The sequence below is a fragment of the Aulonocara sp. 'chitande type north' Nkhata Bay genome, linkage group LG20 (genome assembly GCF_057382095.1).
Source record: "Aulonocara sp. 'chitande type north' Nkhata Bay isolate Kocher_YH1m ecotype deep benthic linkage group LG20, A_spYH_male_GT1.1, whole genome shotgun sequence".
NCBI lineage: Eukaryota > Metazoa > Chordata > Actinopteri > Cichliformes > Cichlidae > Aulonocara > Aulonocara sp. 'chitande type north' Nkhata Bay.
The window spans coordinates 32,216,785-32,229,854 of NC_141363.1; the positions used below are offsets into that span (position 1 = coordinate 32,216,785).

The window sequence follows — 13,070 nt, forward strand, 5'->3', positions numbered from 1 at the left end:
TATTCACCCAAAGTCAACTTCCTTCTTAGATAAAACTGCAATTAGAAAATGAGCATGAATAACCAGAAAAATTAACAACATTGTGATTCAATGTGTTGAGGAGTGGATTGATGTGATGGATAAGGCTTGCATGTATAAGAATGTGGCATGTCAGGTTTTTTTGTGTAAGTGTGTATGGTGGTGATGGTGGTGGTGAGGGGTGTGGGGATTTTCACTGCACTCTTCTGAAGTCCCATGAATAATTCAGTTCTGCAGAGAACTCTTTCTACTGAAGCAAGCTGAGCAATGAAAGGCTTGGGCTGGCTAAGTTGGGCTGGGTTATCCCCATGTGCTGTTTGTTGCACAGGAGCACCACATGGTCTGAAGCTTACCTGAAACATAGGTCTAAAAAAGAGCAACAAAGAGAAATGAGGAAGACTGCTTAAAGCTTGAGTGCTGCAGCTTTCTTTCCTTTAGGCAATTCCCCCCCTCCTCTCCCCAGATTACTTCCTTTACTGCTCCCTTGCTTTCTTGATCTCATCTTTCAGGAAACCTGCTGCTTTTTTCAAATAAGCCCCAATTCAGAGTGTTCCCCAAGCTCCAGTCACACTCCCCGCATCACCCCCTACATTTGCACCCTCACTTGTCTTTCCCTCTTAGCAGACACTGGGGTTTCTGCATAATTCAGAAGCCACATGCAGGCTGAGAGGCGTGGTTCACTGCGTCGAGAGTTATGTGCACTTATATGCTTTTGCGCACTGAGAGAATGGAAGAATGTCACTTTGAAAATCAATTTCCTCATAGCTACTGTGAGGTCTTTAACAAGTGTGACTCATTACGGTACATTTGCTGCACTACAAACAGACCATTTATTGTTTGTGTGCATGTATGTGCATGTAATCTTATCACACCTGTGCTTCATAGCAGAGCAGGTAACTGCTTGAGTGAGGTCAAACACACAAACTGAAAGCTACAGCAGGCAGCAAGGGCAGAAAAATAGATAGTGACATTATCAGGAAGGAATCTTTAAACCTGTTCTCTACAATGCTGCCATCCACTATATCTGTATGCTCACCTCTGTTAATTCCACAGCTCGGCTAGCTCATACAGCAACACAGAATATCAGAATGAGAAAGCAAACCACTGGGTTTTTTGGTGTTGGAAGAATCAAGTAATGGATTAAAATATTAGATCCAGGAACTCTGCAAGCTTATCATAGTATATAAATGCAGTGTCAAAATCATATTCTTGACCTAATGTCACATTAAGTAGGAATAGCATACTCCTATTGTTTCATTTCATTCATTCATTTCATTTATTTATTCATTTTCAGGCACAACAAATACCTATATTGAACATAAAATACACAAAACAAATTGTGAAGGGATTGCCATCAGTCCAGCTACTTTACCTGAGGATTTAAGGATAATTATAACAAAGCTGTAAGAGTTACACTTCCTAATGAAAGGAGCTTACTGATTGTATATAAAGGGCTTTAGCCTTCTCCCTGAAGGCTACTGACATAATCAGACATACTTACATTTTTTTGTGGATCATGACATGAACATTCCCTTCGTCTGGATTTAAATTACACCGATGCAACGAATGCTACCCAAAATTACAGTATGTACTAGCATCAGGTATGACTCCAATTGTACCATTTTACATGATCCCAGATCTCACTACATGAAAAATTAATCCCCCATCTCTGATAAAAGATTCAATTCACAATCCATCTGAAAGCATAGAACAATGCTAAGGTTGTGAAGTGGCACATGGACTGAGTGGCTAATGAGTGGCTGCTGACAAATGTAGTTCACACACAGCTCCGTTCTGTCTGAAGAAATCTTATGACTGTAATTTTTTATAGACACCAATTCGTCTATTTTAGTTTGTCACAGTTTCCCCCAATGAGACAAAGTCTACAAGTTCTTACCTAATATACAAATATCTGAACTTACTGAACCAGTGAGATACGCATCCTAGAGGATAAATGTATTAGGAGAGAAACAGGTTTATGCATTAGTCCTGATTATGCCAGCCAAATTACAAATTGTCTGGCTGTTTCTTTGCCACTACAACTTAGCGTTCCTAATTACTATTTCTGCTTTACCTAATTAACTTGGCCTCATCTTGATCCTTCGTTAACAAGGAGCAGATTAGCAACACTGGTACTCCATAGCCACAGTGTTATTGGGATTTGTATTCAAACAACTTGTCAACAAATTGTAATATAAAAAAGGACAGCAGAACTCATATTTACTGTCACATGTTTTTGTCAATAAATGAAGATAAAGAAATATTTTACATGAATATAAGTTATTTGTAAAATCCAGTAAAACTTGACTAGCATGCATACCCCAATATGCAGAAATCCCACAGCAAATAGGCCTTAGTATAGAATTTAAATGCCGCATTGAAAAGCTCAGGTTCAGTCTCGCTCACAATGATAATGTGACGCATTAACAATCAATACAGGTCATATTCCTTTAACCATAGCTACAGAACTACCTCCTTACTGCCACATCTTATTCAGTTCATGCAGACATTTCAACAAAAAATGTTTGGACTCAAGGGAAACAAACCCTGGTTGCCAGGCTGAGGCGGTATGATAATTTACTTGGAAACCCTTTCCACCCATCCTTAATAACAGATGACTACTGCAGTGCTTCCAATGCTGTAACAAAAGCTGGTGCAGGGTGAGCCATGAGCCAGCAGACTGCCCGCAGCTGAATTGTGTCCCATCAGTCATGACTGCAGGAGGCTTTGACCGGCAGCTGTGCCAGCTACCATTATCCCTGTATTCATTGTTATACACCTGCCATACAACCATGGTAAACCCAGGCAGAGTAAAATGGCATACCCGGCATTCAGGGTGGCCCAGTATAATGTTTTGAATAAGAAAAGGCTGGTGAAATATCTGAAAAGCATTCTGAAAGAGACAAATGTATGCTTCACCTAGCCTTGGGAGGGAGGAGTCAAAGAGGCAGAACAACATTCAAGATGAGAAGCCACTCCGATACTGTGGCAGAAAACAACAATCAGACTATGCCCAAATGATTACTTTGCTGTTTGGGCATCAAAAGTGTGAGCTAAGAAAACAGAAGGGGAGAGACAAGCAGAAACTATGCAAAATAAAAGCATCACAGACACACTGAGAACAGAAGAAAAACAGAACATAAGATACTAAATGAAATAAATGAATTGGGTGCTGATCATATTAAGAGCACTTGTGATTGTTGCTTGGATGTTTATGTGTATGAGTGTGACTAGCTGATTGTGACCAGCAGTTAGCCAAAGCAGATTAAAGCATAGAAACCTCCTATAAAGCTTTTTTCTGTGAAAACGCGTAGGCTGAAAAGGAAGTGGTTTTTTTGGACACAAAGAAAAACATTTTACTAATACTCACTTATCTACTCAAGAGACCAACAGTTGTGTATGAAAATAGTTGAATGATTTTCAACATTACCAATGTCTAAGAAATCAAATACACATAAATATTGGGGTATATTCTTCATTACGACAGTCTTGAAAGTGATGCCTATTTTACAATTTAACAAAGTTGAGATCACTAGAAACAGACGGTTTAACAAAAAGAATCATCCGGTTGCAAAAGTCTATATTTTTTTTAAAGCAATGGACATAGAAGTTTGCAGTAAATTTTAAATACCTGGCTTAATATAAAATTTTATATACAGAACTTTCAAAATTCACAAGTGGTTAATGTGCCCCTCTCCAGTTGCACGAAATCAGATGTGATATATATATACATATATATATATATATATATATATATATATATATATGTAAAATATTCCATATGTAATCGTGTATATATACAGATAGATATAATTACATTATTTATTATTAGATTTAAGCCAAGTAGATGTTATTTCATTCATTTCTAATCTGCTTTAACTGGTAACATTTTTAGCAGCATTAGCCTGTGTGTCCAGCCAATCCAACCCAAGGTACGACAGCTGGTGGTGACACTTTCAATACACTGACCCCAAACACTGATACTTAACGGTAACACGGTCACTCAGACCCATTGTAAAAACCATGGAGGAGCTGACAGAGTGGCTACAAATAGCTGCAGTGCTATGATACACCGGGTGGCAAATTTTACCCATCTGCTCTGAACTTCAGACAAATTCACAAATGTGTTCAGTGTCCATGTAAATGACTAAAGCCTACTGTAGCCAGTGTGGACCGGTGCAAGCCAGAAAGTGAGAGTGCGGAGGGTGGACAGGCTTCCACATGTCCTGCATCGTACAGACCACTGATGATGAGGGTTGGCACTGAGATAAGGACAAGAGCAATGATTTGTCGAGTAGAGCTGCCCTGATTTGAACTGGGTGGCCTGGCTAAACTCCCTGGTTTGACAATTTTAGAATCTGCTGCAGTGTTTGGAGCCACAGAGCCACTTAGACAGCCTTTATTCGGCATAATACCCTGAGCCAGACTAAACAAGTAAAATACCAGGAAGAAGGATTCCTACATTGTTTAATCAAAGAATTAGAAACTTCTTATAGCAAAGACAACAATCACATATTCAGTTTATCAGCACATTTAAAGATTTATAAATGAAATAAGCTCCCAGCATAAATGTTAATAGCAGTTTACAGTAATAGTAACTTAAGATGGAAGTGCTACAGTGAGCCCATTTGTTTTTTAGTCATTACATAAACAGCTTAGTAACGCAGAGGCCAACTAGAGTGAAGTAACCCTTGTCTTCATACCACAAAGCCTAAGCAGGAGGCCTTAACAGGATACAGAGGTGCTCCAGGTTTGTTCATACAAATAACCTTCTTGAATTCCAAAAGGGATTACTAGTCCTAATGAGCTGTTGTGACACTTTCTATTGTTGGGGGGGAGGAAAGAGAGCGGTCAAAGGCCATTTAGCTAAATGTCCTAACGTAAGGTGCTGCTCTGAAAGCTGCTTAGAGAATCCCTGTACGAAATGTTAAGGCAATACTACAGCGGAGGTACTAGCACAGCAAGTCAGATACAATATATATAGACCACAAGATAAAAACTGTGAAGACTGCAGCATAGCAACGTGTGTCAGCTTTAATAAAAGTCTAGCCAATGTGGCATTTAAGTCAAAACAAGGCTGCATACAAGAGGTCTGATAGCCACCCCTGTAACTGATAGACCGTTTTAGGCAAACCCTAATGTGTAGCTTCCATTACTGGTCAATTAACTAATTAATCAGTTGAAAATTGCTCTGCAGCTCCCTGATAAACAAATTTGAGTCTGCTTCGAACAGTTATAACATCAGTGCATGTTTCAGTGTGGGATATTTTATAAGATCAATAAAAAAAAAGAGGTATGGACCACAATATTGAACTGCAATGTGCTGAACAATACCGCAAACCTAAGGCTTTAAATCGACAAAATATCACATCTCACAGGAATTATAACTGATATGATTCTGGTTTTCTTAATTTTATCCACCTGTGTATAATGTAGCATTTTATAGTAAAAATATTAAAAATACTGCAACTGTCTCTTTAACCAAATGTTTGCTTAAATCACAGTAAAGAAGTTTTCCCAATTTTTTTAATCTAACTGAAAACATTCAAAACATTGTGTATGTCTGTGTATGTATGTGCTCCCCATTATCCCTCCTAAACATTAAGATAAAAAATTATTTATTCCTTTGCAGCTTTTCCTTTCAGACGATGTGGGACAAAGACCATGAATAAACCAACATACAAGGTGAGAGTTTTTGGATAAGCATCATTTTACCAGTTAAGACATGCTGTGGATTTACAATTCTTTCTAAAGCCGTTTCATCAATAGAGTACATACACTTCAGGCCTAGGCTATGTTCATAATGATAAGTGATGGTTACTAGATCCAATTATGTTGCAACTTGAACCATAGAGTGACCAGCACACTGATTCAGCCATACAGCAAACACATTCAGATGCTCTCAAATGAATGGAAATGACTTAAATGAAAACAACACCAACAACAAAAAGACTGTACAAGAGACAACTATCACACCTGCAGCATGCAACTATACCACACGTCACACCAGTAGGCATATCTGTCTTTGCCATTGCTTTTCAGTTGACTTGGTGACGTGGGAATTCAGATGTGATGAAAGATGGGGGAACGGATAAGGCATTGCCACAGTGAATGGCTCTCCATGCTGCCCAGGGCCTCTCAATGCCAGATGGGCTGTAAACAATGACCCATTTGGGCATCTCCAACTTTGTTTACCTTTTGTTCATCTGTGCAGACAAGGAGAAGATGTGTTATTACACATGTTAATCCAGAGAGAAAGCGTGGTATCATCTTGTCAGATGAGAGTGCAATCTAAATCTATGATTACAGTGAAATCCAGCATTTGGAGTGAAGAAACAGATCTAGTGAGTAAGCTGCTGGGTTTGTTTGGTTCAAGAAATCCCCAATCTTCAGCAAAGACAGGCGGCCTGATAACACTGCCATGGCATCATTGCCAACTCTGCAGTCACAAGCTGAAAAAAGAGATTTAATCTACAAAATAGCTCACTGCCAAATACCTGAGAAGTCTGCAAAAGGTCAGAAGTAAACTGTCTGCAAGTGTGCACACAGCATTCAACACTAAGATAAAAATCAATACACTGAGCCACAAGTGGTGGAAAGAAAAAGTTTCCAAAGTTTAGAAAAATTCCAGAGAGCAATAATGATTAAGACAAAGTAAAAAGAATCACAGGATGTGTTTCTTCTCAACAATGAAAGGACTGAAAACAGGCATCCTTCTCTCACATTAACATCCTTGCATGAGCCAGGGCCATCTGTGATATGCCAGCAGCCTGGCACAGAAACAGAGATGTGGGGGAGATGGGCATGAACAGGAAGGGGCAGGGCTAAGGGAGAGAGACGAGGGAGGAAGAGAGCAAAAACAAACACGAGACCAGATTAAAATTTCTAGGGAGGAAAGCCATGTGACCACGGGAAGGCGAGAATACAGTGGAAAATCAAGAGTGATATCTCATGTTTCTCTGTCTTCCATGGGGGTATCTCCTGTTTTCCACAACAGTTTGCTTGGAACGGCAAAGCTGGCATCATACACATGCCACACGTAAGATTTTACCCCCATGTTGTTTACTCTGACCTACTTCAGATGCAAGCTTAAGACTTGCTGAAACCTGCACTTTATTATTTTGTTGAATATGACCAAAAAGATCTTGTGTGATTATGGGCAGGAGAGCTCTGAGTCTGTGCAGCGATTTTTACCATGCTATCTCAGGGTAATAGTATGAAGCAAGCTCAACACAGCTAAGCCCTCTTTGCATTAGATGGCTTGGAAAAACCAAGAAAGGCTAGAAAGATAATGGATATAATGGTGGTTATAAACTGTCTTTAACCACGTTTTCCACGTGCTCGCATAAAAGACACTCACAAAACGAACAAATTGATTGGTGCCACAAAAAGGGTAAGAGAGGAATCCATCCATCCATCCATTCATTTTTTTTCCCACTTATGTAATTCAGGGTTGCAGGGGGTTCTATCCCATGGGGCAAAAGATAACGTATACCCTGGGCAAGTTGTCTGTCTATCACAGGGTGCAAGACAAGAATGATGGCAGAGAATTTATTAATGGCATAGTTTTTCTATCATATTTATCTTATCCAGAGCATGCCCATTGCTGGTGTTAACTTCTAACATAAAAGCTGCTCATTAGAACGTCATACATTTAAATATGAAACACATGAAGTACATTTGCACTTTCAGTGACAGATACCTGGAAATTACTTTGACTACTTTGAATGATTCATTTTACAGAATGAATATACTCTGTGATTTTCTGTAAATACCAACAGAATAAAACATGTTATTATCATGTTATTATCATGTTATTATTTTATTTTATTTTATTTTTTTACTATTTAATTTGTAAAAATGTGTATACACACACACACACACACACACACACACACACACACACACACACACACGTAGGAAAATATTTAGTATACACATCCAGAAATGCATACACTATTATATATTGTACATATATTTATTAGTTTCAGGTTGGCCATTCTTGTATTTTGCTCGTTTGTGTTGTTGTGTTTGCACATCTCTGTTGCTTGTGGGGCTCGCACACAAGAATTTCACTCGCATGTGCTGTGCCAGTGTGCCTGCACATGTGATGTGACAATAAAAAGTGATTTGATTTGATTTGATTTGATTTATCTGTGTTCTATTAGCTGTAATACCTGCAGTATAAAACAGGCTTAGTAACAAATACAGACCGAGAAGAGAAACAATTTTATGCGCTTTTACAGCTGATATAGACGATTCACTGCAGTCTTCAGACACATGTTGCTGTTCAGAGAAAAAAAAGAAATCACAGCTGGAATCAGAATAGAATAAATTCAAAACATTTTAAAAAACAACTGTTGAGGTTTTCTGCAAAATAGCTCAGCTTCCTGAAAGTACCAGCAATCCCACTTAATGGTGTATCATAGAGATGCTGGAAGAGACTGATCTGCCTGTACAATTGTGCTTCCAGCCTGTATGTGCTGACCATCCTGGTTATATATATATATATATTTTTTTTTTTTTTTTTTTTTTTTTTTTTTAAAGCAAGCTGTATAGTAAGCCAAAACAAGACCAAAGAACCCTGCACAAGAGCAATCATAACATCAGTTTTGGCACTGGCTGCTGTGCACAAAGAAGAAAACAGCTTGCATGCACCACCTGTGAGATGTGCAGTATATATACTGCACATCTCACAGGTTACTATGGTGATCGAGTCAGGTTCAAAGAGCTCCACCTTGAAAAGTCTGCCTTTAGGCTCAATATACACTACGATCCTATTGATCTCACTTCTTAGTTCATCTCTCCAGTGATTTCATCCTGATTACAGCTTGACAGACAATAACATTGAGGATGTTGATAAAGCCTACTGAAGCTACTCCTTCTTCTACTTTCTTTAGGAGTAAAGAATCTCATTTCCCGTACTACAGTCTGCAGATTATTACAAATGCCCATAATTAAGAAGTGTGCTGTTGGTCTAACTGCACAATGCAGCAACTCTAAACTTAAAATTGAATTCCGACATTGTGTAATATAGCAGTGTAAATACACACTGAAACATCCAGAATGACAGATTAAACAATGTTCAAGTAACTTTTCCACAAAAACTTCAAGCTTCTCAAATGTAACTTTTAATATGTTTGCTTGGCCCTTTAAAAAATAAATGAAACACCTTAGAATTTAGACAGGACAAGATATCTGAAATGTCAATTAATCCAATTCTGTTTTATAGTCACTCAATCTATAAAACATCAGAGAAGGAAATTAATTGTCTTATATTTTGTATTCTGTGACCAACAGCAAAAAATCCAGAGTAAAAATCATTTGGGAATGTGTAATTATGCACAATAAATAGCTTCAACTGACTCATTAATCAATAAACGGCTGCAGATTAATTCTTCAGATATCACTAAGGAGGCAAGGAAACTCCTTTGTAAGACATTTAATGATTCAAATGGCCAATAAAGAAAATAAATGGATAATAATTACCTAAACTGCATCTGCTATGACAGTTTAACAACACGTGAAAGAGTTCTGCCTGTTATTTTGTTTATCCAACAGTACCTAATGGAAGACCTTCAGCTCAAAGCTACAACAGTATATATGAGATGACTACATGATCACTTGAATCATGATTAACATCCATTGTCAACTGTCCACTAGAGGGAGTTTTAATCTGTCTTTAGGGAAAAATAAAATAAGAGTACATAGATCCCTCTTCCACATTCTCCATCCACTGGACTGAACTACAGCTTTGCGTTGTCCAGTTGAGGAAAGCTCGGGGCTGCTTCCTGCTGTCAGCGTGCATGATATCATCATCCAAATGAGGCCTTCGAGTCTCAGTGTGTCTTTGCATGCTCAACAATGGCATTCTATCTTTAAAGTCCTTTTATGTGATGCTATGTGTCACTGCGCTGTAATGCTAAAGTCAGACAAAACAGGTTTAATTCCTGCCAGTGGATGAAGTGGTTTGCATTCTTTCATCTTGCACAGTACTGACGCAGCATGTTTTCAGTACCCTAGGCAAAGTATTCACTGAGGCCACTGACTGCCACAAGGCTCCCAGCAGGCTATGGGGCAGGTTCAGCTGCTTCCTGTCTGCTCACCTCCTGTTACACAGAGGGTGCGATGCAGGGAGTAGCACCACTAATAACATGCAGACACACTGCTGGTAGAGAGCGAACCGGCATCTCCTGCACTGTCCACTTCAATGATTGAGCTGAGTGTCATCATGCAATCAGCTGGCCAAACTGCCATGGAAAATGAAGGCTGTCTGAGCACACACAATGTAAAATAAATCCTTTACAAAATTATCTAAATAGGGAGAAAAAATAACAAATCACAGGACATGTTTTTGTACTTTGAGGGGGCCAGTCATGCTAACTATAGTCCCCCTTAAGCCTCCTGGGAGAGGGAGAGAGAATAATCCTTGTTGCAGTCTCAGAAGGACGGAAATAATTAGTTAATACCTTTGCACAGTCTAAGCTTGTGATTTCCTTGTGTCTATGTAACGCAAGAAAATGAACTCCCCTTGTGCATTTGCGAAACTGTCGATCGCCATACTTCAGCGATGGTATGTTCCTCCATGTCATGTCTACAGCTACTGCTTGTCAATCAGTCTTCCAGTGTAAACCATTTAAAATTTAGTGGTGACCAATTTGCAACTCAGCATACTCCTTCATGAGACTAGAGGCTGATTGACAGCTCCCTGAAGACATCTCCATTACACTATCATGATCAGTGAGAACACAGAGGAGAAAAGATAGAGGGCTTCCTGTGGGAGTCAGGCATTCTTCCACTAATATTAATCACGCATATATTTATCGTAGAGGGAAAAATGTGAAGACACTTTTAGATAGCTCTGGTCAGCATCCATCTCATGGATTAAAAATGTGACAAATAAGCCTTTTTTTCACAGATATGAAAAAGATAATTGTGCCTTGTCTGTAACTGCTGCATACACAACGAATTGGTGTCACAGAAATTTTGTTAATGAGATGAGACAATTTTACTGCCTTACCTGCAGCTCACACCAGGCCACCTCCACCCAGGTCTCAGTATCCAGGCCTTTGTAGACTGTCTTGAAGGAACCTCTCCCCAGCTCTATGTCAAATTTAAGGAACCTTCCCCCTGGAGACGTGGAGACTGCCTTCATCTCTGCCTCCTCCTCATTCTCCTCACTGGCTGCCTTGACAGCAGCTTTACCACCATCACTGCATGTAACATTTAGCGCGTCTCCACCTTTCTCCTTGTCCTCATCGGCGCTGGCGCTCTCTGTTGCACTGTCTTTAAGCCCACCTTGACTTTCAGTGCTGGATCCCTCCTGTATCCCACAGCTGGTCCCCCTTGACCTGTCCACAATTGTTCGCAGGTTAATGTTTAGGATCTTACTCCTGTTATTACATTCAGGTGCTTCAAAGGCCTGCTCATCTGTGTCTGAAAACCATAAACTTCTCCTGATGAATCTCTGATGCACAATCCTCTGATAACTGGAGGAAGGATATGCGCTGGGGTCACTCCCACCTCTCACTACAGAGTCCACAAGACTGACGGGTCCATCACCCATGGCCTCGCGCACATTTTTGCCCGGTTCACACTGAGACTTGGTTACAGGCGAATTTCTCAGGTCTTGATGGTCCCCGGAGCCTGATTTAGACTCCATGGTGACTTAAAAGTTTAGTCGCTTTGGTTTCCAGGTCATTCGTGCCATCACGGGTAGACTTTCCAACACGCAGATCGACAGATGAATACCTGCAGCGCCCACTCGGTGACGCAGTTTGCCGGGAGAGGCCCTTAACAACACTGGGATGGATGACATAGACAAGATTTTATCCGCTAATAATAATAATAATAATAATAATAATAATAATAATAATAATAATAAAAGAACCTGCAAAAGAAATACGATATGCCCCAGTTATACATTATTGCTAAAGCTATCGATGGGCGTTAAGCATGGTAATAATCACTGAGGTGAAGTTAGCTGCTGTCAGTAAGAGGGGGTTGACAAAAAGACAAGCCCAGGAGTTAAAGCATTGCTTCCAGAAGCCATCGTCGTCCAGGTGACCGAGAAACTAGCAAGCTGGCTTCGGCGACATAAGTTTGGCAACTAGCTAGCACTAAATTCCCCCCAGTATACCCACAATATTATCTTACGTTCAAATACTGACATTAAAAAAATAAGGCACGACTTACCTTGTTCAAAAAAGGGGCATAAAAAACACCCTCGAGTATAACTGACGCTAGTGACACACAGCAGAGACAAACCTGCCAGGTCCAGTAGCAGCACTCAAAAAAAATCCTCGCCAACGTTAGCCGACTGTCCACGACAAAAGGTGGACTTCAAAAACGCCCTATCTGCATATTATCTCCATTTTCAAGCACAGGAGCCGCCCCAGCGACCGCAAACAAATTCGGGCTTTCTTAACTGAACACATACCACATGCTGACAAGAAATAACTGACGAATTTCTTGTATTTATCTCCTTTTAAGTCCCCGCATCCCTCTCTTCGGTTGCAGCTCCCGATGCGACTCTCCCCACTGTTTCTTCTTCTTCGCTGCCGCGTAAGTAAATAGCACACACGGGTCGCTTTAAGACTCGGGTTTTTTTTATTTTTCCTGTAGTCCCCTCGGTAGTTAACTTAAACCAACAGCTGTTTGCGCTTGTCATCGCCTTCCACCATTTGGTTAGTGCACCGGTGAGGTACACCAAATGTGTTTCCCATTCAGTTCGCTTGGCTCCACGCCCCTGGTGAGGACTATAGAAGGGAGGAGGGTGGAGGTGGGGGGAATGGTCCATCCAATCATACGGCACTCTGGGACGCCACAGAAAGCCTACTCATCATATTGTGTGCTGTCCAACAGACAGAGTGACACGGGGTGAGACAAAGGCTGATTAGAGTCAGTGCAAGTAAATTACACAGCAATTGAAAACATAAATAAATAATTTCTCACACCCTTTGCAGACTCAGTCACGTGTCTTAACTCCCGAGCCTGCTGTTGAAACAACATTTTTCCATTATCACTGCTGTTGTGTCACTATAATATAGTAG

General features: G+C 40.1%; 1 protein-coding gene across 3 annotated transcripts in view; it reads right to left on the reverse strand.

Annotated features, from left to right (window-relative positions):
* LOC147306004 (serine/threonine-protein kinase WNK2) overlaps positions 1 to 12,842 on the reverse strand; it is a 42,815-nt gene extending 29,973 nt beyond the window's left edge. The window contains exons 1-2 of one of the 3 annotated variants that reach the window (XM_086278702.1): positions 12,214 to 12,842; positions 11,039 to 11,820 (exon numbers count right to left, since the gene is read on the reverse strand). In XM_086278702.1, the coding sequence (XP_086134828.1) occupies positions 11,039 to 11,680 (642 nt within the window). In that variant the 5' untranslated portion in view covers positions 11,681 to 11,820; positions 12,214 to 12,842. The remainder of the gene's footprint in view (positions 1 to 11,038; positions 11,821 to 12,213) is intronic. The other 2 variants (XM_086278703.1, XM_086278704.1) reach the window with 2 other exon arrangements.
* Positions 12,843 to 13,070: the final 228 nt, after the last annotated feature.